At 27.8% G+C, this 26,427-nt stretch overlaps 4 protein-coding genes across 10 annotated transcripts; 1 reads left to right on the top strand and 3 right to left on the bottom strand.

The window, feature by feature from the left end:
• The first annotated feature begins 11 nt into the window (after window positions 1–11).
• On the top strand, window positions 12–13,587 carry LOC127067794 (ran-binding protein 9). 7 transcript variants are annotated; one of them, XM_051003135.1, is made up of 13 exons: window positions 12–91; window positions 636–935; window positions 4,873–4,947; window positions 6,846–7,201; window positions 7,551–7,738; window positions 7,959–8,071; window positions 8,189–8,620; window positions 8,898–9,218; window positions 9,420–9,603; window positions 9,789–10,072; window positions 11,547–11,672; window positions 12,055–12,102; window positions 12,175–13,587. In XM_051003135.1, the coding sequence occupies exons 2-9, from the start codon at window positions 734–736 to the stop codon at window positions 9,551–9,553; spliced, it is 1,821 nt and encodes a 606-aa protein (XP_050859092.1). In that variant the 5' UTR covers window positions 12–91; window positions 636–733; the 3' UTR covers window positions 9,554–9,603; window positions 9,789–10,072; window positions 11,547–11,672; window positions 12,055–12,102; window positions 12,175–13,587. The 7 variants fall into 7 exon arrangements, with proteins under 7 accessions (XP_050859092.1, XP_050859093.1, XP_050859090.1 ...); XM_051003136.1 differs by having other exon boundaries at window positions 9,789–9,923; window positions 12,055–13,587; XM_051003133.1 differs by having other exon boundaries at window positions 12,055–13,587.
• A 189-nt stretch (window positions 13,588–13,776) lies between these two features.
• On the bottom strand, window positions 13,777–16,959 carry LOC127067796 (uncharacterized). The gene is made up of 8 exons (XM_051003139.1): window positions 16,462–16,959; window positions 15,721–16,388; window positions 15,440–15,609; window positions 15,098–15,265; window positions 14,652–14,826; window positions 14,314–14,569; window positions 14,139–14,214; window positions 13,777–14,063 (listed from the first exon to the last, which is right to left on the bottom strand). The coding sequence occupies exons 1-8, from the start codon at window positions 16,821–16,823 to the stop codon at window positions 13,995–13,997; spliced, it is 1,944 nt and encodes a 647-aa protein (XP_050859096.1). The 5' UTR covers window positions 16,824–16,959; the 3' UTR covers window positions 13,777–13,994.
• On the bottom strand, window positions 16,958–19,827 carry LOC127067793 (hyaluronan mediated motility receptor-like). Its single transcript, XM_051003131.1, has 10 exons — window positions 19,449–19,827; window positions 19,134–19,385; window positions 18,957–19,061; window positions 18,814–18,882; window positions 18,607–18,756; window positions 18,323–18,529; window positions 17,843–18,221; window positions 17,580–17,764; window positions 17,276–17,483; window positions 16,958–17,214 (listed from the first exon to the last, which is right to left on the bottom strand). The coding sequence occupies exons 1-10, from the start codon at window positions 19,548–19,550 to the stop codon at window positions 16,958–16,960; spliced, it is 1,914 nt and encodes a 637-aa protein (XP_050859088.1). The 5' UTR covers window positions 19,551–19,827.
• A 1,879-nt stretch (window positions 19,828–21,706) lies between these two features.
• LOC127067797 (partitioning defective protein 6) lies at window positions 21,707–26,178 on the bottom strand. The gene is made up of 5 exons (XM_051003140.1): window positions 25,984–26,178; window positions 25,160–25,388; window positions 24,954–25,081; window positions 24,569–24,847; window positions 21,707–24,469 (listed from the first exon to the last, which is right to left on the bottom strand). The coding sequence occupies exons 1-5, from the start codon at window positions 26,041–26,043 to the stop codon at window positions 24,161–24,163; spliced, it is 1,005 nt and encodes a 334-aa protein (XP_050859097.1). The 5' UTR covers window positions 26,044–26,178; the 3' UTR covers window positions 21,707–24,160.
• Between the last annotated feature and the right edge of the window lie 249 nt (window positions 26,179–26,427).

The raw sequence follows: 26,427 nt of genomic DNA, 5'->3' as shown, positions 1-26,427 counted from the left end.
GATAACGTAGGAAACACTAGTTGGCGCTGTGCGCTGTCTACTCGTTTCTTGCGAAGAGGTGATATTTCAAATATATTTAATTAATTTATAGGTAATGTATTCTCTTTCTTATGTAAGTTATTCCGTATCAACATTTTTTAAAAGTCCTCTTGTATAATATCAAGACTAGATAAAATTAAAGATGTAGATATAAAGATACACTAATTACAGTTTGGTAACCTTGATGATACGTCTTTATCCATACTCACACAGATCGTATATATATATGCATACACACATATATATATACATATATATATTATATCTCACCTAAACATAATATTAGATTTATATTTATGAATGATAATAAATAAATTCGCAATTCGTATATTATATCAATATAATAATAAGAAATTTCATCAATTCATTTGATATCTACTACAAATTTACTTTCAAAATGGCGCTTAATGAAAATGCTGCCTTGTGATTGGTCGAGAAGTACATACATATATGGAGAAAGAAGAAAGTTTGAAAGTTCATAAAGAGAAGAGAGAAATAGAAACTCGTGTATTACAATAGAGAGCTCGAAATAATCGACAAATGAAAATCGATAATCATTCTCGAACGATCTTTCAATGATTTGTTTTCCGTTCTAGGTATCGCATATAACGTGCTCGTCGGACAAGAGCGAGTTGCGCGACTCGTGTGCGCAGTCACATTTCTATCTGGCAGCAGAGTGGGATTGCAGACTGCAATGATGGCGGCCACCAGCGAGGAACGGATTGTTATGGAGCCTTCGAGGACAAATTGTGGACAGACTCAAGTCGTGGACCGTCTGAAAATGCTATATCCGATGGTCAACGAGGAAGAGACGCCATTGCCACGATCCTGGAGCCCAAAGGACAAGTACAACTACATAGGACTATCACAAAATAATCTTCGCGTTCACTACAAAGGTACGTAAGCCCTCCCCTGACCTCGTAGCAAGATACATCTAAAAGCAAAGGAAAATCCACGATTTTTATTTAATTCAAATATCTCGATCTTAATCGGGTATTAACTCGTCAGAATGATACGATCGACTCGTTCGAGCTGGTCGGGCTGGTCCCGGACAGAAGCGAAATATTGATTGAAAATGGCAGAGCTCTTTTTTCGCGTGTGTCAGCGACCTAAACAAAGGAATCAGCTGATCGCTCGTGGTCTCTCTGCGTCGATGCGAACCTTAACGTGCCTCGTGCTGGTTCATTTGCTACGACGAGGACCTTCGTCGTGTCGTCTTCTTTCGTTGTCCTTGTGTCGCGAAAGTTCTACGTCTATCGGTGGACTTGCTTAATCTTTGCCTTGCTATTGCTGCTACTGCTGCTGCTGCTGCACGCAAATCGCGTGCATGGATCTCTTAACGCACACGAGCATAGAGAAAAAAAAATATGCAAAGAAAACGTATTACCTATGTAGAAAAAGAAAGAAAGAAAGAAAGAAAAAAAAAGAAAGAGAGTGAGATACACGCACCGATCTCTCTCAATGACAGCTGTGAGTGCGTCCGAATATTGCATGCCATGTACATATATTGCAATGCGTATGTGTAAAGTACGTATATATAAGCAGAACAAGGAACCGAGAAAGAAATAACATAACGACGGTTCCTTCGTAGAAAAGAGCTTTCAATTTTGTTCTTATCGAATGTGCTAATTATCATCACTAATAATATCCTACTTCCTTTCTCGAATTAATCGATCATGACCGCAACCATGACGAAGAAATGATTACGCTTTTTTCGAAAAATCTTCGATTTTATCGTCCATTTTACATCTGTCTTTAATCATTCTTTGACTTTTTTTATACAAACTTGTGCAGCATGTGCCCGAGTACAGAGGGTAAATATACATTCATATAAGACAAAGGATATGTATATATACACACACGCGTATATATCGCTTGATAACTTATCGATGGAAAGGTACCTCGTTTATAACATTGTAAAGACCATCTTATTTGAAATGTCTAACGAACGAAAAACAACAAAAAAAGCAATGAGAGAGAACGTTCGTATCTAAAATTGGATACCAAAGAATTCGTAATTATGTTACGACCAGTGAAACGGAAAAGTCAATAGATTAACATAAACTAATTCTATCCTATCTTTATCGATGAATTCTCGAAGCGTGAAACGTACATACGATTTTGCGGAACGCAATGCGACGATGACGACGACGACAACTACCGACAACGACGACGACGACGATGGAGAGACTCCTTTGTAATCGAAGAGACACGATAAGAACACGCGAGGGGTACGCATGTTGTGTACAGCGAATCTCATTTCTTTTTATTTTTTTTATTTTTTTGTCTCTTTATTTTGAAATAACAGTGTAGAGACGTTAAGCATACTCTTCTACTCGATATAATATACCATAGGGCTCTGACAGAAAACATAAGTCGATATTATGAAATGTCCAATTTGCGAATACGAAATCAACGATGGCAATGTGGTTATGTCAAATATTATTCCACAATATTTTTGGAACAACAGTCTCATCGCGAAATAGTGCGGCAGAAATAGCAAGGTCGTTTAATCGGTTTGTGTCTTATTGATTGTGTTTCGTGATTGTAAATAATTATGAAGGAATGGAGTGTTATTGTTTTTATTACGGTGGAGTTTTTCGATGTGTTTTAATTGTTATGACGTATTTTATTTCCAAAATCAAATGCGTATGTGTGTATATATACATACATATACATATATATGTATGTATGTATGTACGTATATATATATTTTGCATGGTATGACGTAATATATATATATTCACGTTTACAATGTAATATCAGAACTGCGTATATTCTTAATATGATATTTTCATTTAAATGACGAGATGCCGTTAAAATAAATGTTAGTATTTAATCGAATATAAGTATCAGTTAGTATATCATCTCTTGATATCATCTCTCGATAAATGGAGACGACCGTGATCTCTACGACTACCACGACGACTGGTGGCGTCTAATGGTTTTATTGTATCCAGCAAAAGCGAGATTTAAATCATGCCTGCCTTGGAACTTATCCCACGTGTAGACACGAACAAACTGTGCGCAGTTTCGTTAGCATAAAGGAGATACGTCTTTCTCGGAATGTGTGTGTGTGTGTGTATCTGTCTCTTTTCGTCTCAGCATATATAAGTATATATATATGTATATATATCTATCTAAAAAATATTCCTTAGATACGGATTCATTTTTATATAAGAATTAATTATGCGAATATAAAGTTTTCTTATAATAGTTCGTTACCATTACATTATTTCCATATATTTGTCATAAAAAATTACTCACAATTATTATCATGAATAAGTTTCATGTAATTCATATAACGTCTCGACGATTTGCAAACATGTTTATACATATTAAAAGAAATTGATTCCGAAAGAAAAAAAATGTAAACGTAGGCGAAGTCTCGTTTGACTGAATCCTCATTGGCCAATTCTTACTCTCTACGTTGATGTTACCCAATCAGAATCTCATAAAGCGTTGCTTTCATGATTCTCTATTTTCTAAAATTTCCATCTTTCTATCCATTGTTTTTATTTTGACGATGTTACCTATGATATTTTATATCGAATCGTAGCAATATTCGCGTTCGAATAAAGAAGTAACCAAAAATAAGCTTACGGAGCTTCATTGATCGGCTGTGCGTATGGATTCGCGTTCTATTGGAATCTTGACCATTTGAATCTTTTACCGCGCATATTCACGTGTTACTTCGTAGGCGTCTGGCCGAGAGACCACGGATCGAAGATCCCTTTTTGCTTTCTTTAATCTTCAAGGCCGTAACTAAACTCTAACGATAATTGCTTAGGATTATTAATTAGAAATATATTTTAATATTATTGTTTTCCTTGAGAGGATATTATGATATTTCAGAAAAATATTGTGGCCAATATTTCAATGACTATTTTACGTTTTTTATTTTTCTTTTTTTTTCTTTCTTCTCGTATTCTTATCAATATTAATAATTATAAAGATACAAACTCGTATAATCTGATTAAAAGTCGAACAGTAACTTATTCTTGTGAAGTTGAACGAGTGAAAGAGTATACTATTACAGTGTTTATATATTTCTACACACACGCGTACGCGCGCGTGTATACATACACCTTAGTATAAGAAAAGAATGTATATTAGCTATATAGAAGGTAATTACGTTATATGTTTCTTACTAATTTTAATATCTAATGAATTCTTTATCTTCTTATAGAAAAAAGAAAAAGAACGTTTCGAAATCAACTAATAAAAGTTATCAAATAATTCATTTTCTATTGAATTATCTCACATGATTCGCTCTGTACGATCGAAAGCTTTACCGATTCTTTGTTTACATATAATGTATAAGCGTATGTATTCAAATGTAGAGAAATCATGTATCATGAGAATTTTCACATGAAGGACCAAGTTGTATTGAGTATAAAAGCAGAGTGTATTTATTATAGATCCACGATCATTAACGGTGCATCAGTGGATTTCGTATTTGTAAGAAAAGAATACTTTTTTATCAATTTATCTTCTTTTAGAAAAAAGTGTGGTTATGTTTCGAGGATATGTATTTGAAACGTATTTGAAATGTGGCAATGGGTTGAAAAACTAATACTTTTCTATGCGTAAAAGAGATTTGACCTTTTTTTTTAGAAGTTGATTACAGTGATTCTCATTACAAATATTACGAATTTTAATCGTTAATAAAATAGGGAGATTCATAACCATGCTTGTTCAGCATAATCACTTATTCATCTATGTAATTGCAAATATGTGTTATATTTTTAATACATATAAAAATTCTCGATATATGATCAGACTTTTTTTTATATTCGATAGAACTATTGAATAATAATGTTATTCTATTAGATCGTAGATCCACTGATGCACTATTAATGGCCGTCGGTGCATATAGTATAGATGCATCCATTCATATATACGAATGTAAGTACTGTAAATGCAATTTTTTATTTTTCATTAATTACAAATTGATGTAATAGTTAATACATTGTATTTACGATATTTTAGGATTTATCATTGAATATATTAAAATATAAATAATACAAATCTTCATCTTATAGCGATGTCCATGTGTTTTGACAGTACGATGAATAATTTCATTGCATTTTAATTTTTTATCTCGTTATTTATTCACAACGATCAAGCTTCGGTAATGTTTTATTTATTACGAAAATAAGATTCTTATAAGATGCGTGATTATTTTTTTAACGTTCTAACCTTATCCTATAAAAGATAAAAAACGTCTAGGTTAATGGAGGACCTATGAGATATGTAGGAATTACATAAATCGATTTACGTTGTTAGATTTAGAACGTTCGTAGTCTTCGCTTAGTATAGCTGCTATTTCTGTCGTTAATAATTCGTTATGTAGCTCTTTGGATATTATTTCGTAATATATCTGTTACTTTACATCCATTTTATGATGAGTTAAAATAATATTAATGATATTCCTGAAGAATGTAAGAGGCTTTGAATATAAAAGGTTTTTTTTTTAAATATCGAAATGATGCTTTTTTATGATGTATACAAGAAGGGCCCATGAAGATTATATGTATATGCTACCACCGTGTATATATGCACACACACACACACACACACACACACACACACACACACACACACACACACACACACACACACACACACACACACACACACACTATATATATATATATATATATATATATATATATATATATATATATATATATATAAGCTTGAGATGTTGCATCGATGCGACGTGGTGACATAGTGACCCACTTGCAGTTTGATTATGTAGTAAGGCCTAGCTTTACCCAATTTGTATTTTTGTTTAAAGAGACAACTTTTAAATTTCATTGTTACACGACAACATATTTTTATTTGCGATTGTTACTTTTCATAAAAAAAGAAAAAAAATTATCGATTTTCACGGACGTGACTATTCGTATTGCTTCAGAGTTCAAACTCAATGGACTCTTCTACTGGATAGAATTTATATATCTATCTCAGTGAAGTTTTTTTATTATTCTTGATCGAAATAATAATAATAATAATAATAATAATAATAATAATAATAATAATAATAATAATAATAATAATAATAATAATAATAATAATCATAATAGCAATAACAACAATATCATCGTATTATTTTTTGCTGGAGATTTTAAATGGTAAATGTATGCATATATCTATATGTGTATATATATACCATATATATATATTATGTACGTACGTATGTATGTATGTATTTAATATTTCGTCCATTGACTTTTCAACAGTAATTATTTAGCTTTCTCTGATGTATATAGTGATACGGTATTTTTACAACGAATATATTTTTTATCGCCTTTTAATATTCTTATCATTCCGGTTATTATTATCTTCGCGTTGCATGTAAGAAAAGGAAATGTTTTTATAAGTATTAGAAGAACGTGTATGCATGGTTGCGTGCATGTTATTAGGGAAAAGTGAGATGAAAAGTGAGCATCACTGTCGTTGCATAATTTATAAGATAATAGTTCTTCCTCTTTTAACAATGTCGTATTTATTATTATTATTATTATTATTTTTTTTGTATAGATCATCTAGAATAGTAGGGATTTATATGAGATCATTTTAAAATTGTATTGTTATCAACAAACGATCGTGACGTATTAATAATTCATGATAGAAATAACATCAATTGTTATTTTATTTATAATAATTTATTAAAACAATAGTTTTTAATCCAAATATAAATATGATGTAATTTTCGTTGGAATGTTTGATAAAAAATTGTCTAATATGTAAAAAATAAAAGAATGGGTATGTTTTTAAAAATGGTTTATTTTCTACAGGTTATGGAAAAACACACAAGGATGCTGCAAGTGTACGCACGACGCATTCGATACCGGCGGCCTGTGGTTTGTATTATTTCGAGGTGAAGATCGTGAGCAAAGGAAGAGATGGATACATGGGTATCGGGCTCTCAGCACATGGTGTGAACGTTAATAGATTACCAGGTTGGGACAAGCACTCGTACGGCTATCATGGTGACGATGGCCACAGCTTTTGCTCGTCGGGTACAGGTCAACCTTATGGACCTACCTTCACCACCGGAGACGTCATCGGTTGTGGTGTCAATCTCGTTGATAACACAGCATTTTATACTAAAAATGGTCACCACCTTGGAATAGCCTTTACGGATCTTCCTGTAAGTTTAATTTGCGATTTTTTATCCGTATTAGATATGCATATATATATATATATATATATATATATATATATATATATCAATTATTGAGTTGTATCTCGTTCATAAATAAGTGTAGATTTATTCTAATAAATGTTTTTATTTATAACGGCACGTATTTATGAATCAATTGAATACGTAGCGTATGTATAGAAAATGTGTGTGTACGCGTGTGTTGTATTGGGATTGATTTATAAATAACTACCGTTTTATTGTAACAAATTTATAATGACATTTATTTACGAATCAAACTAATATATATATATATGTATTGTAGATAATTGATTAATTGACTGTTTTTCTATCACAGCCAAATCTCTATCCAACGGTCGGTCTGCAGACACCAGGAGAGGTAGTGGATGCAAACTTCGGACAAGCACCGTTTGTCTTCGACATCGGGGATATGATCAATGAACTGCGCGTACGAACGAGATTACAGATCATAAACTATCCGACGCCGGATCATGGCCAGGGTCAGTGGCAGGCCGTCCTTCACAAGTACGTATTCACCCAGAAAAGCAAGACGGATCCGTGACACTTACGCACTCTCTGGCCGTGCTTCCTTTTCTTCTCCGTGATTGTTTTTCTTCCTCCTCCACTTGTCAATGTCGTTCATTAAGAATCCTTCGACTTGCGAGACCTCTTCCGGGGAAGTTAGCTGAAAATCTTCATGGAATAATCGTCTCGAGAGTAACGAAGGTGTGTACGAATTCGACAGAATGGTGTCTACGTATCTCGTCCATCACGGGTACTGCGCCACCGCCGAAGCTTTCGCCAACAGCACGGGTCAAGTCTTTGAGGAGGACTTCAATTCCATCAAAAATAGACAAAGTAGGTCCATTCGAGTAATAAGATATAGAGAGTCTTTTGCGATAATTATTGAAATTTGGAGTGACAAGTTTTATACAATGATTTTTAGGACATTATCTCTGAATTATTTGTTTGTAGGGATTTTAAAACTCGTACTGGCTGGACGTATGGGCGAAGCAATAGATTTAACCAGCCGATTATATCCCGGACTTCTAGAACGGGATCCTAATTTGTTATTCGCATTGAAATGTCGTCAATTCGTCGAGATGGTAAACGGAAGTGATTCTGAAGTCTGTCAGACTACCAACGTTAATCAGACTAGTGTCATACAGTCTACCAAAGCTTATGCGAAATCCTCAGCGAACGGTAACGTAGAAGAAATGAATATTAATAACACGATGAACGGTGCCAGCGAGCAGCAATTTGTTAACGGCCAGATCGAAGAAGATGTCGACATGGAAGAGAATAATATGGGTACGATGAATGGTATCAAGAGTAGTAACGGCTATCAAAATGGTAATCTCAATGCGAACGGTTTCAAGTGTCAAAATGGAGAGGACGTAGATATGGGTGAGGCGTTAATAATATACTCCTTATTCGAGATTTTTAATATAAAATAATTCATTCATCACGCACATTGAAAAAGTAATTATTTATTTTATTTTTATTAAGAATTTTCTTTGCATGTATGCTTTAATTGAGTTACGTATAGGTGAGTATAAAAAAAGGGATATATCCTGAAGGTTCTGAAATCTTTTGTTGGGTGAGCGTTGCTCCATATGATACTTCTCTCATACGTTGTTGCGAAACTTTGAGGAACATTAAGATATCACGTCTCTGTTCGCAGAGATCGATGGTGCCAATCAGAATCAGCAACAAAATGGCAATTGCAGCATTAACAATGACGTTGTTGCGAATAAAAATAAAAAACAATTATGCGGTGGTAATAAACAAGCTATTGAAAAAATGTTGGAGTTTGGTAGACAACTCTACTCGCAATCGATACATTTGAGGCAACAACATGGCAAGAATGAAGGAAATAAAAAAATGTTACAAGATGCTTTCAGTCTCTTAGCATATGCAAATCCATGGAACTCGCCTGTTGGTTGGCAATTGGATCCCCAGCAACGAGAAACCGTTTGCGCGAGGTTGAATTCTGCTATACTTGGTAATGATACATCAGAAAAGATTCATCAATCAGTAGAAGAATAAAATCTAAATGAAATTTTGTTCAATAAATCACCGATATTTTCAGGCTGTTAAAAAAAAAAGAAATAAACAAATTAGGTTTACCATATATATATATATATATATATACAATCTTGATAATTTTTTCGCGCATTTTCTATTCTAAAGTTTTTCGTTTCAGAATCTAGCAATCTACCTCGTCGGCCGCCTCTAGAAGTAGCAGCATCTCATGCGAGAGAGTTAGTCCGCTTAATGTCAACTGCTGGTCTCGGCGCGTGCGGTTTCGCGGTTGTAGATAATATCATTCAATATTGACGGTGCCTCCCTCTGCTGCCACGTCCCCCTCTTCTACCAGCTCGCGTATGGTGAGTTTTTTTTTTTTTTAATGATTTTTATAATTGTCATTATTGGAAAAAGCGATATGTATGTATATATATTTATTATGTTGAAATTTGTACCATTTGGGATTTTTAATAAAATATATTCGATAAACATTGTTGGCGTGAAAAATTATTAATATTTATTATTAATCAAAAAAAAATAATTTTAGGATGCGGAGACGGAACGTGGAGCAGATTATATTGTTGACGCAGCAACATCGCGATGTCGCGTGCCTCTTTAGCTAGAGCAACCGCATTTGTTGTCGGTGACTCGGCGCGATCTCACACCACAGACACGACACAAGGTGAACCTTCAAACCTGCCAACCAAAATGACACTTCACATTTTTAGCTTAAATTGGGGGAAAGGGGGACGGTCACTTTGGAATCCGCTAAGATAAGAGCAGAAAAGCGGCAGATCGGTGTGTGTTCCCTCGTTTCCAAATGGTTGTCAAGTAAGGCTGGTAGATTTACATTACACACTACTGTTATTATTATTATTATTATTATTATTATTATTATTATTATTATTATTATTATATTATTATTATTATTATTATTATTATTAATATTATTTTATGTCATTTCTTTTTAATCTTTATTTTTTTTTTTGTAAGATCCGATATATATTTCTTCTATCCTCATTCCATATTCATATATTTCTGGCAAGTTGTATATTCCTGACATTAGTGCAATAGGATTATCAGAAAATAAAAAAGAGTGTACAGGAATAAGCAACTTTGCGTCAAATTTCTTCTACGATAGAGATATATACCATTCGTAAATTAATTCGTTAAATTACGCTTGCAAAAAATAATGGTAGCTTCTTACAGCACTTTATCGACCACAAGTTTACTTTTCAGAGTAAGTCAAAAGCCGGGATCACTTTCTCTCTTTATAGAAAAATGAAAAACGCTCTCTGATCCTTGGTGCGTTGTGAGATTTGATAGCCGATATATATGCGATCGATACATTGTTGATTCTACTTGGAAAATTATTGTCATTAAATTATATATAATAATATCTAGAAAAACTGTCTGAAAAAAAAGGAAAAAAAAAAAGAAAGAAAAAGAAAAAAGAACACACACACAACTCAAATTAGAATCGTCTTACGTTGGAAATTTTCAGAGATATGTCTACAACATTTAAGTAAACGAAAAGTATATTACTACCTTTTCTACTACCTTTCGTTACTTCGACAATGACTCTCATTGATGCCCAAATAGAAATCAGAAATCTTTAATAGACGTTCTTCATTGCTGCTTCAAGTAGAAAATGCGTTCTTCTTGAACCATTTTGATCCACCAATCGTATTTTTTTTACAGTTTTCGGGGAACGAGGGAACACGTTCATTTCAGAGACGGACGAGGTCTTACGTTTATATATAAATAATTATGAGAAAAACAAAAACTTAACTAAGGAACGATCTTGTACTCTATACTAAGTAATTGTTTTTTATATGCGACATAGTATATTATTATATTATATATTATTAAAAAAAATGAAGAAAACTGTATGCAGCTAGGCGTAAGCGTACATTTAAATACAATAATTTACTATATATACAAATTACATTAAATAGGATTACTCGAATTGAATGATTTTTAGTGTTTGTTTTATGTACTATAGCTAGAACTATAAGAATATGAGCGAATATAATGATTTGGACAAAAAACAAAAACATTTACAAATCTTTTTGTTTCGTATTATAAAACGTTTTTCTTTTGGTGATATATATATATATGCACACATATACATATACATAATTATATATATATATATATATATATATATATTATATATACATATATGTATGTATGTGTGTATGTATGTATGTATTTATATATGTATATATTGATGGGTGATCCAATGTGTGAGTCTCCTTCAATGACCGCGATGTTTCAATTAAGCAAGTTCTTTATTTTACAGGAAAACGTGACTTTTTATAAAGAAGTAACATAAATATCTCACAAAGTAAAAGATCCTTATTTTCGAACGAACCATTGAAGAAAGTAAAATTCTGTGAAGGAAATAAATCTTTTCAGTTTGTCTTAGGTAAAGAAATAATATTTTCATTACATATATAATTAAATATATTTCTCATGTTTTTTTTAAATTCCACGATCATAGTTTATTCGATTTGATTGGATCACATTTCCTATGTGACAAAAACTAACTCGGAAGGACGTCATTAAAATAGCTTTTTATAAATATTAACATCGAATTCTGATTTTTTTAAACGTTCATTTCAATTGCATTCACATTGCTCATTTATAGTCTCAGCAAGGATATATACGATATGTGAATTCTTACTATTAGTATATATATATATATATATGTATATATGTATATATGTATATATATATATATATATATATATATATATATATATATATATATATATATATATCTTTTCTTCCTTAATTATCATATATAGGGAGTAACAGAAAACTTGCAGGAATGCTCGTAAAATAATGGTTGTGTGGTAAGTTGAAAATATTTTCAATCATATATTCTGGTTAAAGGTATAAAACAAAAATTTGTTTTGCGTTTTTAGCAAGATTATTTGGTACTCGTGAGATACATCCATTATGTGGCACAAAAGCAATGATTACAGTTGCACATTGGATATTTACAGTCAATTCTTTTGTCACAATAGAATCTTTGGTAAGAAAAAAAATGTTTAATTTATTAAATAATAAATACATATTTTATCGATTTGAAGAGACACTTCATACTCGTATGCAAATTATTAAACACTATTTTTTATCTGACATGTTTGATTTTTAATTTAGATTTGTAAATACATATACCCAAATCTATTATATTATAACATATCTTTCTTTTTTTTTCATTATTTAAAAATACTATCGTAATGAAATATAAAAACTGACACTGAATGAAGTCATTTCTATAATTATTATAATTATGATATTGACAAAAACACTTTTATTATTATAGCTTAAAAAATAAAAAGATTTCTCGATTATAATGATCAAATTTAATATAATATTATTGTATATTTCGAAGTATGTACAAATGAATTTGTTTTGTGTTCAGAAGATATATTTATATTACACTCTTATCACATATTATTTATATCTATAGGATCTATATTACGTACGAGAATTATGTTGACAAAATAATTTTTAGATTTTTATTTTTTTCTTAGTAAAAAAAATCATTTGGTGTATTTATAAAAAAAATAGACTATTACTATCAGTATCATCGTAATCGAATGACATGTGTACATTGAATACATGTATACACTTAATTTTTTGTCAAGTGTATGCAATTTTACAATACTGTTATATTCCCATTTTAGCTATCTATTTCTATTTCATGAATTTATAGTTGAATTATAATTTTTTATTTAACTCTATTAGCTTTTTGTCATTATATATCATTACATCATGTTATGATACAATTTTTTTTTATAGCAACAAACGTCGCATAATATGTCGCATCTATATATTTTCTAAAAAAAAAATGTATACTATATCTTAGAAATAGTAAAGTACAAACAAGTATATCAAGTTGAAAGCTTTTCATATAATATTCATTTTAATTATTATGCTTATAAGAGTAAATGTTTATATTTTTTATACTCGCTAAATTTTGTATTATTACATAAAGTTGCATAGCGAAAATAGCTCTATCAACAACGTTGATTTTACATACTATGTTGTATTTACAACATACAACGTATATAAATGTTTATCTATAAAGGAGCATTTGTTTAGTCGCGGCAACCTTCATAGTTGGAATAATAACTGTGTTTAGATACACAATAGTATACACAAAGCATAAATGTTTAGTAAATCATTTACTGAACGATTCGTGTGCAGCATCTATATATTACAGATTTTGTACGATACTATGATGGTTCTATCGTAGATATTTATTGTAAAATTATAAATAATTGTTCATAATACAATTCGTTATGTTTTAAACACATTATTATAACCAATCTTTCACGACTTTCATTAATACCCTGTTAATATTGATAAACTTATAAAAATTACTTTCAACATTTATAATTATAAATTTATTTAATATACAGAAATTATAAAAATGAACTTCTTTCATAAAATATTTAGTAAAATCATTAAATAATTACTTTATCATAAAAAAAGATGTTTTTCAATGGAATCACAATTATTATAATCTCGCTTGTACAAACAATAACAGAACAAGTAAAATATCTTCTAAAAAATTATAAGAATTAAATGCATTTCAAAAAATTTTTGCAACTTCACTCTTGTTATACTTTTGTCAATAATTAAATTGTAGTAATCAGTATGGTCTTCTGTATATATTTTGCTGAAGTAATCGAAGTAATGCATATATTCTTTGAATATGGTCTTTACACTTTTCTCAACAAATATTACTTTTTTTATGATGTACACTACATTGATAAATGAAGTTCTTTCTTTGCCAATCGATCTAAAATATATAAACAATATAAATTTACACATTAAACACTATAAATTAATCGCTATACAAATTATTTCAACTTACAGTATTTTTTTTTGTTGCTCTATTAGCAGATATCGATGTTATATCTCTATTTGCATATTTTTTGTTATCTTGCAACCTAAAATATAAATATTTATGTGTAGTGATAATTATATCAAATACTCAATAAGCATGCATTATTACATGAAATATTATGATTTATAAATACAAAGCATACCCTGGATTTAAGTTATATTTGTATTTCTTTTTATGAGGAATTGGGTCAAAGAACATAGTTCTTTCCCAAGCATTATTATGAAAGATATTTTTTTCTTTAATTTCATCTTTATCCTTATTATGTAAGGAATATTTCTGTAGATTAAGTAATGTCTTAGAAGAATTATGTTGTTTTAGCTTTAAATTATGCGTGTTTAGAATTCGTGTTTTTTCTTCTTGTAGTTCTATCTGTTTATGTTGCGTTTCCATCGATGGATCTTTTATTATTAGATATAATTTTAATTATGGATAAAAGATCATTTGTTAATATTTTTTAAAACATAATATATCCAAGCATACCTTTTTTATCGTTGTCGCATATATTCGTTAATTTATCTAATGTTTCGCACATGTCTTCTTTATCAATAACGTTTAGTATTGTTTTTTGATTGATGTGATCATTATTTATGTCTAATTTATTCATCAATGAGTATATTCGATTGTGAACATTTGTTAATTCTTTAATACTTAATGACTATAATTATTATATATATATTTTTATATTATTTACGGAATAAACATATAAAAAACTTACGGTACTATAAATATACAACGTGAGGCATTTAATATCGGAGAATTTTTATTCTCTTTTAATGAATAAGAATATTTCATTAAATTCAATTTTTCTTAGAGTATAAATTTGCTCTGAGAAATATATATATGTGTGTGTGTGTGTGTGTGTGTTCTCATTTAAATGCTTCATTTCGTATATTCATATATAAAAGATATTTGTTATTGAATTATACTTGTAACCAACTCTCAGAATCAAAAATAATTTTTTCGCCATTAATTTCTTCAAAATTCATTTTTAAATGTTCTATATTTTCTTTATGTTTTTTATGAAGTGCACTTATACTGCTATCATATTTTTTTTTTAATATTGTTAATTTATCTTCGTAATCTTCTTTGTGAAACTATATTTGATATAAATGTACAAAAAATGAATTAATATTATATTTAATATTATATTTATATAATATTATATTCATTATTATGATATATTATATTTTATATATTATATTTTATAAAACATTATAACATATTTTATAAAATATATTATATTTTATAAATATATTATTTATAAAAACCTTCAGTTTTTTATAAAGATCATCATTTTCTTGAGATAAATCGTCTACACGATTCTTAAAATTTTCTATTTCAAAGTCCTTTTTTTCAACTTCATCAATTAAATTCTGTATTTTCCAGAGATCCTCTATGGTATTCTCTTTTTCTTTTTGTTTCGATTTATATTTCTCAACTATTATATATATGTATATATATATATATATATATATATATATATATTATAAAAATATATTATTAATAATTATTGAAATAGATAAAATTTGATGAAAGATGAAATACCGACCTTTAGAATCTTTATCCACATTTTGATGTAAATTATATTTTATCTGTGCATCATCATATATATTTACTTTGTTTTTAAGATTCATAATTTTGTTGTATAATTCATTCGGAAGATACTGCAATTTGTATTTCAATTCATCATCAGTAATAATTTCTTCCGTCAAATTTACTGATAATTTCTCTTTTAAAATTTCAATATGTTTTTGTATTATTTGATTTTCTTTTGTAAAAGCAGCTAATCTTAGTTCATTTTCTTTATTAATGTTTTCATAGTTTAATAGTTCTAATTTATATTTCGAAGATTTGGTTTCTAATTTTGTTATATTATTTTCGACTATCGAAACATCATCGTGGAGAACGTCTAACATTTTCATTTCGTTATTATGTTCATTTAATTCTGTAATTGTCTTATTCAATGATAAAATTTTCTTTTCTGCATCTTTTAATCTTTCATTTATGGACAAGTTTGTATTTTCTAAATTATTAATTATATTTTGTCTTTCTGCTAGCAGTGTGTCGTAATTAAGAACTTTAGATGCAAAATTATGTTGATCATCCTCTTGTTTATCTTTCAAGTCTCTTATTAATTCATTATTCTTCCAAATGATTTCATTTGTATCTGTAAGTTTCTTTCGCAGTTTAATATTTTCTTCTTGTAACAAGTTCAACCTATAAAAGAACAATTAAATATACATATAAGATAAAGGATGAAAAAAAAATAGTCGAAATATGTAGTAATAACTTTATTTTTAATTGTTCAATTTCTTTTTCCATGTTATTTGTAATCATTATACTTTCATTTAAATTTTGTAATTGCTTTACTAATTGATTTATTTCTTCACATTTTTCTTTCAATTCGTCACTTCTTGTACTACATTCTTTCAGTAATGAATTTTTATTATCAATAAGATTTTTGTTCTTAAATTTTAAGTCATCACATTCTGTAATATACGCCGATAATTTTACATTATTTAATGTAAGCGTATCCTGTAATTCTTTTATCAGTTGATTTTTTTCATTAAGTTCAATATCAAGGACTCTGAAATTTTCTTTAATTACATCCCATTCTGATTTTTCTGGTCTTATACAATCACCTTCACCCATTCGAACCTTTTCTTTTAATTGAGCAATTTCAGTATCTTTTTCTAAAATCTTTTGTTGTTTTTCTACTACTTCTTTCACTATTTTTGTATGTTCATCTCCAACACCTTCATAATTGATTAAGAATATATAATATATCAAATATTATTTTCTTCAAGTAAATATGCTTTACCTTGAAGAGCTGTAGATAATTCATTCATTTTTGTAATGGAACGTTTAAATTGAGTTGTAAAAATTTTATCAATGTACTCATCATGTAGATTTAACAATTCCTCATTAATTAAAGCTTTTTGCAACTCTTTATATGAAGATATTATACACGGATTATATTTTTCATAATTTTGTTTGTATTTATTATATAATTCATAAATCTGTTGCCTTTTAGTGTTCTTATCTATGAAGTTATAGTCATATAAGTTATAAAAATATTGAGTTAAAAGATGAAGGAAATATACCTGGTGACCACACGATTACTGATTTATTGTTCATTAAATATTTATAAAGGCTTTGAATTTGTTTAATTAAAGATGGTCGTTCATCCTCAGCATATATCTGTAATTGCTTCATAAGAGATTGCATTTTTATAAGCGATCTTGATACTTCTTCAACTATCGTATTTTCAATATTTGCGTTATTATTGGCACTTAATATTGATACTTCAGTCTATAATTTAATATTATATAAGATATATTACGGAGTTATAATCGTTTAATATTTTTGGTATAATTAATAAATTATAATTATAAGCAAGTAAATTACTTTTGCTGAATTCCATGAGTCAGGTTCAGAAGCATCTTTATTCGAATGATTTTCGAAATCAATGTATTCATGCATTACTGTATTATTAATAGTTTCAGTTTCTGCATGATGAAGTTGGATGTTATCAAGTAGATCTTTTTGCGATGTTTGTATCTTTTTGAACATCATTATATTTGATTCATCAACTAAAACCAAAATGAAAGATACATCGTAATTTTAATTTTTTAATGTTTCAGAGCAATTTATTCATATTGTTAATATACCTTCTGAATTTGAACTGGATGAAATAAAATGATAGTTCAAGTGAGAACTACATAAAGATTCTTTAGAGTATTTCTTAACATTTTCTATTTGTTCTAAAGGTTCTTTATATTCCAGTTTAGATCTTTGTAATTCCTCCATTACAGTGTATAATGTACGCTTGGTTCGTTCGCAAGTATCGTGTTCACATTTTACACGACTACAAATATCTTCATATGCGATTTTAAATTCTTCTAAATTATTCAAACTACTTTTCAACTTAATTGTGAAATTATTAATTTCTTCTTCCATGCAATGAAGTTGTTCTTCATATTTTGAAATTGTATTATCTTTTTCTATTATTTCGGTTTGTAACTCTTCCAATATATTGGTCATTCTATTCTGTTTTTAAATAATTATCACGTTATGATTATTGTAATATTTAAATACACATGCAAGTAATGGTCTTATATATGATAAAAAAACATAGAAAGAAATTTTACCTGCTGATCGTTATGAGTACTCGATGTTTGCTGTATTAATATCAGTAGACGTTTTATTTCATCCTCTTGATCACTAAGTATACATTTTTGTTCAAGATTTTGCTTTTGTAATTCGTCTTTCTCGCGTATAGCTTCTTTTAATTGATCAAGAGCAAGTCGACAATTTTCTGCTTCTTTTGAAAGATGTTCCATTTCTTTTACTTTTTCCTTAAATGATGATGACGTGATTATTATACAACGTCAAAATTTGAAAATGTTTCAAAACATGGAGCATTATAAATTACCATAAGTGAATCTCTTTCAGCAAGTACAGTAGCAGTGTCTTTAACATGCAATCGTAATTTCTCTATTTCTTGTGATTGTAAAAAAGAAGCATCATACTTTTTATTTAGCTCCATTTTTAATCGTTCCATTATACGCGTATTCGTGTATAACTAGAAAATAATTATTGATTTTATAATGCAATTAGTAATATTTATAATTTTTATTACTTTCTTTTTCATTTCATCTATTTCATTATTTCTCTGTTCATTCAACTTCATAGAACGTTCTTGTAAAATCTATAAGCGAAATTATTAGATTAATCAAAAAGTATTAACATTCTTATAAATAATAAAGTAAAGTTGAATTTTACTTTAAGTCCTCCTCGTAAAGTATTCAAGTTCTCATCCTTCTTCTTTAACATAATTCCTAAATTTTTATTAATTTCTTTTAATTCTTCAACTTCAGCTTCTTTTGCCTAAACAATGAATAAGCTTTAAAGTACAATTTAATGATGTGTTCAAAATAGACGATAGTAATATTAACTTACACCAAATTCATTTTTTAATGCAATTATTTCACTATCTTTTTGTATAATAATTTCTTTATGAGATTTTTCGTAAAATTCAATATCAAATTCGCTTTCGCTTATACTAGTAGATTCAGATTCGCTTTCACTATGATAAGATTCAATAGAAGAATCTTTTTTAATATATTTTTCCATAGGAGTATTTATTTTTCGTTTCTTAATTCCATGATTATTTTTATGATCATATTTATATGTAGATATTTGTGATTCAGTCTATATAATATAATTATATTATTATTATAAATAAATATATAAGTGTGATACAAATACACATACTCTGTTCAAAGATATTTTAGTTTCACTAGATGTTGTATACTCTGTTAAACAATCAGTCTGAGTTTCTGTCTCATTAACATCCCATATCACTTGCACAGACATATCAGCATATTCTACACATGCTTATCAATATATTCAATTATTATTTATATGAATTATACATTTATTATTTTTATTATTATTTTATTTTGTTATTTTAACTGACTTACCAACTTGGGTATATTTATTTTCTAAATTTGTAACAATATCCGTTTCCGCATTTGAATGTTTATTTCTTTTATCATTATCATTTTTTGAGGTAAAGTAAATTGATCTTAACTTTGGTAATAAATATGTAGCTTTGCATGATAACGAATCTATGTGGTCGAACAATGACAAGCCTCGATAATATCTATCATTATACTGAATACTTTTTTCAGAATTAATTCTGATAGATAAATATGAATCTAAATGTGGCAAAGAAATAGATTTATTGACGATTTTTAAGTTTTCCTTTAATGACGCTTTCACCATGGTTTTATTTTTATTTTGTTTTTCTTTTTGATAATTTGTAATAATTTTGTCATCCTTCAAAAAGAAACATATCACAGTAAAGTATTATAGTTTTTTTATAATAAAGTAGCATGAAAATAAATATATCTTTACATTCTATAATATACATACATAAGTTCGTAAATGTATTTCTTGTTCGTTTGTTAATTTAAGAGATTTATATTTTTTTAGTTCTTTACGAAGTATTTGGAGTTCATTTTGGGCTTGTGAAGTTAGACCTATGATGTTCTCAATAACTACATTAAACGGTATTATTTTTCCACACTATAATAGAAGCAAATATTTGAAATTTAATAATAAAATGTATGATTTAGATAATATTATTAAATAAGACATAATATATAAAATCTAAGATAATGCATTTAAATAATACCTAATGTTGATTGTTTAATACAAACCGGAGTAGTATGTTCTGCAAGTTCACGAAAATATTGTGAGGTCTCTAAAGGATTTGAACTCCAAGCTCTAATATCTGAGCAAGATTCGTACACTTTTAAACGACCCTCTAATCGCTTTTTTGGTACAATATAATCACCATAAGCCAATGGCATATTATTATTCTGTCTACTGGTAAAAAAAACACGAGGTCCATGCTCTACATAAGACATGTTTTATTCTCTATTACCTCTATCATATATTAATATTTAAAATTTGTGATCTTTTTATCTTTTTCTCCATTGACTTCTATAATTATTTAAAGTTATTTTTTGGAAACAGTTAATTCCGATTCATTATGTAAGATTAATTAAATAAGAATCTTAAAAATGTCACATTGTTTGTTTGTGCACCATAGTAACTATATCAACAAACCAAAACATAATCACTGATTAAACGACGTTCAACAGTAGGACAAATAAACTTGATAAAGTATAGTAAAATATTTTATTATAAGCTGTCATTAAAAATAACTACATTATTATAATTAGTAATAATCATTTAATGCTTTTTGTAAATTAATTTCTTTTTTCCTGTTATGAAAAAGAATTTCGAAAGATGATAAGGCTTTTATGACAAATAACAAATGACTAATATGTTTAATGAAAATCTTAATATCTATTAAGTAATATGGTATCAGAATACTGACTATATTTCAAGTTATATACTCTTTCACATCTTTAATATATATTCTAATTAAGTACAAAAGGTGCTTGCTTTAAATGACATATACAGTATATTTATAGAATAATTCAGCAACGAGATTTCTACATTCCCTCTCATTTACTTTTTTCATAATATTAACGAAATAAGATTTTATTTTATTGCTCTTTGTCAAATCGAACATAACTCATTGCATCTATAGACACACTGTGTACATAAACACACATAATTTTATACATATACTATATCCGTCCACCAAAATTTTCACATGATTTTATTTAAAAGATATCCTGGCTTATATTCAAATTACAATGATTATAAATGTTATTAACGTAAATAAAAGTTATATTCTCTGGAGTATAATATATGATACATGATATGTTAAACCTTCAATACTACAGTGGTAGAAAGAGTATCCATGGCAAAAATTTATGGAGAACATGAAAAGTATTTGTAAAAACAATTAATTTTACTTAAACTTTATTATGTTGTAATTGTATAGGTAATAAGATGAAATTAATTGTTTTACAAATACTTCTTATGTTCACTATATATTAAATAATATAGTTTAAATGTGAAAGTTTAAATATAATAAAGAACAATTGAATAACAAGCACTGAATATAATTTTTGTAATTTACTTATTTATACATCTAAACAAGAAAAAAAAGTTGGTTTATCGAATGTATAAAATACTTTTTTTGTAGTGATGAAATATGTGCTCCATTGTACTAAAGAAGTGGAATGTGATATTATTCACACTATTACTTTTTAATTGATGAGGAAATAATGGAAGAGCACATGATATTTTATATGCACAAGTTCTTAATTTGCCATGTTTCATAATTTTTATGCCTACTAATTATACAATACATTATAGCTCATACCTAACTCTCAATTAGATAATAAATAACATTCATAAAAATGGAATTAAAATTCAAAAACTTCAACACTTTCAACATGTTGTAGAATAAACAGAGTAGATACACGAATAGGCGTGTATTGATATCCCATAATATTCAATATATTCATGTAAAAAATGATATTTGGAATGATTTACATTTAAGGCCACTCTGTTACAGTACACCTATTTGTCTGATTAAAAATATGCTCCCTCTGTATGTTTTTTATTAGTATACCAGTTGATAATCAATTATTTACAATTCTGTTATTATATAAAGACCTCTTTTACACATAATGATAATTTAAATTATTGAATTTAATTTTTTGCATTATATACAAGTAAATATTCTTAAAAGCAAGCAAATTATTACAATACAATCAATACCAATATTTATGAGTGTCTTTTTCCATTGCATCGTCTAAGTTATGCTATAAAATATAATTTAGTAAAACTAAGTACTTCTATAAAAAAGAAATTTAAATTTTCCTCATATTGATCTACTTTTTAAGTAGCATCAAATGATTAAGTACATCATTAAAGTTCTAATACTTGTATGACTGATTAACATGAATGAGAGTATGATGTGACATGCATAAAAATGAATTGCATATTTTGTGTTTTACTCTTTATTATTTTATATTTCCTTTTAATTAGTTCGTGTGCATTTATGTAATAAATCTTTCTAATGAGTATAAACAAATTCTAAGGAACACATAACAATATATATTCTTGCACTTGCAATACATTTTTTTCTTTGATTACTATTTTTATATCACAACCTTCTTTATTAGTAGATATTTTATATATATATATATATATATATATATATATATATATATATTGTATTTTATGTTTTATTAGATATTAGAATAAAATGAAAAATCTATTAGTTTCTTAATAGTAATCAGGCACTTTTTAAAAATTTATGAAATAATAGAAATAGCAAAAAGATAGTTCTTGAATAATATTGCTTTAACTTTGTTTTTATGTCATGGTAATATTTTATAATAAATTAATCTTTTTAATTGATATAAGTGTAAATTTGATATCTGTTCATTATAATGTATATTTATATTCTAATGGATTTTATAAAGTACTATGCTAATTATATTTACTTGCTATGTATCAAAAAAGCAATGAATATTTGTGTGTTTGCTTAGAATTTATTTTCTTTAATTTAAAATAGGAATTTTTATACATCACCTCGATTGTTCATATATACAGTCAGAGACAAAAATAAGTAAATATGTACTGGAAATAGTTAATGATGAAGTTATACAGTTAAGTTTTATTTATTATGTATTTTTGTAGTATATATTATTCAGTAACTAATTGAAATTCAAATGTACATTTTTGTATAAACAAATCGTATTTAGCAAAAATGTCAGCTATTTGCCAAGAGATAAAAATAAGTGTAAATACTTCTATCTCTTGACAAATAGCTGACATTTTCGTTAAATACAACTTGTTTACACCAAAATATAAATATGAATTTCAATTAGTTATTGAATAATAATCCCGTATATAGTATATCCTATAAGGATACATAATAAATAAAACTTAAGTATATAACATTCATGTTAATTCAATTAAATGTCATCATTATCTACTTCCAATACCTGTTGACTTATTTTTGTCCCTGACTGTATATATATAAAGCTAAGCTATTATTAAATTACAAAAATGTTTATTTTTTTGAAAGACATTTGCGTGTAAAAAATATTTTCTTATATTATTTTCTAATTTTCAATATAGTTTCATAGCTGTCATATATAGATTATTATTCAAAATATATAAAAACAGTTTTGATAAAAATGGTAATATTATACAAAACTGTTTTTATAATTACTTAGCTGCTTTTATTGTCAATAATATTATTTATCTATACTATATGTTTCATTGAGTGATTCTTTTTTTAATCTTTCATATAAGCAAATATTGAATATTTAGAATCAAGGAAATATTAAAATTTCGTTACTATCATTAGAAATAGCAAATGAATTATATAATAGAATAATATAAAATAATACATAAATTTAGGACAACAGAGCACACAAAATATACAATTCTGTTCATGACAGTAATATACCTCAATACTTTCATATCATGCATGCTAATCTTTTGAAATAATATAATTCAATTTTTAGTTTACCTTTTATCTACAGATGCAAAACACCCTGGTCGTGATTGAAATGATTTTGATGATGATGATGTTGATGGAAATGATGATGTTGAGATACAGATGTTGCTGCCTCATCATGAAGTGTGACACCTGTTAAATCTAAAATTTCATCTGCATCTTCATCACTGCCAGTAGCTGCACTTTGCGTTGACTGATGACTTCCTGATGATAATTGGCTATTACGTGAAAAGGAACCACGTCGTGGTGCTGCAAGAGCAGCTCGTTGATTGGCAGGTTTAACTGTTATTATAAGGTTTGAAGAATTTGCTATCATCATATCCGTGACCTAATCAATATGACAATTTATGTTATACATATACATATAATATATATATTATACATTTTTAAAGTACTTATATATTATAAAAAATATCAGAATTATAACCTGATCAAGAGTTTTTCCAGCAACTTCTATTCCATTAACTTCTAATACTTCATCATTTACTGCTAACAGACCAGTGCTTTCTGCTAAACCACCTGGTACTAATCTACTAATAAAGACACCTGGTACTTTTTCAATTCCACCTCCAGCTGATGGTGGTAATATTCGAAAACTTTCGCCATCTTTAATATAGAAACCTAGCGGTTTATCTGATCCATGCTTTAAAAGTCGAACACGGCGACAAGTTTCAGGTAATATATCCACATCAATGATCGCAGATACCTATTATTTATACAACAATATATTCCTTTCTAAATGTTATGCTTATTAAAATCGCAATTTAGACTTAAATTTATAAAAAAAATTTATAAGACTTAATATAATTTACCTGTCGAAAATCATGTGGATTTGATATTGCCAAAGACTTTGGTTTACCAGGAGTACCACCAAGTATACTTGAAATTAAATTTTTTGGTTTCATTGTACCATATCCATTTATATCTTCCAATCCATCACCTAACGAATATTTTTATAGTTTATTAATTGAAGGAAATTAAAAAAAAAAAATAAAAAATATATTATATAGAAATTTACCTTTCCTCTGTATGAATATTCTAAGAAGTGGCTTTGCAGCAAGTAATGCTCTGGCCAAATTGTTATCATTGTTAATTGGCAGTAAATCTCCATCTGTTGGATCCGTATACCAAATAAGAAAGTTTAATTCAGGACCAATATCATGACGTTCTGCTAATAGTTTTCTAAAATCTTCATAACTGATAGGCTCATTTCTTCTAACTGAGAATCTTATAATGTCAGCATCAAACTATAAAATAATAAAATGATAAATATATAGATATTATTTATATATTCTTTCTTATATATTTTGTCAGATTACATACATTTTAGATTCAATAACATATTAGTGTTATACGAGCCATTGTTGACCCACTAGACTTTCTATTCATTTTATTTTGTGATATTCTATATCTATTTCTAAATTTCTAAATTACTTAAATGAAAGTATCTTGTTTTATTTTACAGTACATTTTATTTCTTATTCTTTCTTATTAATAACAGTAATTTTTGTTATCTTATAAGTGTTACAAGACACATATAAGTATTATAAAAGATAAATATAAACATCGAATAAAAAATCAACACGAATGAAAAGTCATGTAAAATTGGAATGACATGGAACATGATAATCCTTTTAAATAACGTACTTCGAATATAAAATAGTTACACTTTATTTATATTATATATATCCCCAAAAGATAATTAAAAAAAAGTAATATTAATGTATTAGCAATAAAAATTAATTAATCTATAAATCTAACTTTTACAGTCGTTGAATATTCTCAGAAAACATTCTTAACAGCTCCATTGTTGATTACAGAGGTATGTAGAAATCAAATTACCTTACTCTTAACAGCTACAATACCATTGTCAACTTGATGTTGAATTTTGCTCTTTGACATGATCTAAGGCAGTGAGAAGATATACGTAATAATATACGTAACAGTATTAAAAATTCGAAAATGCTGTAAAACTTTGATCTTATGGATCTCGATAGGTCATGAATGTTTGCGTCGAAAAATAACGCCCTCTGCATATTTGCCACACTTCTTTAATCCGAAACCAAATAGTATTAGTTAGAGTGGTCTTGTAAGATCGTACACACACACACACACACACTACATATATATTAACAAAAAGAAACACGAACAAAATGAAACAATTTTATAATTAAGAATTAAATATGATTGGTCAAAAAAAAAAGACATTTTCAAAAATTCGAAAAAGATTGGATTATTATTATTATTTAAATAATTAGATAATTCCAATATTTATTAAATTTCAAA

The sequence above is a fragment of the Vespula vulgaris genome, chromosome 11, assembly GCF_905475345.1.
Source record: "Vespula vulgaris chromosome 11, iyVesVulg1.1, whole genome shotgun sequence".
Taxonomy (NCBI): Eukaryota; Metazoa; Arthropoda; class Insecta; order Hymenoptera; family Vespidae; genus Vespula; species Vespula vulgaris.
The sequence above is the reverse complement of the archived record's forward strand: the minus strand, read 5'-3'. Positions and strand labels throughout refer to the sequence as shown.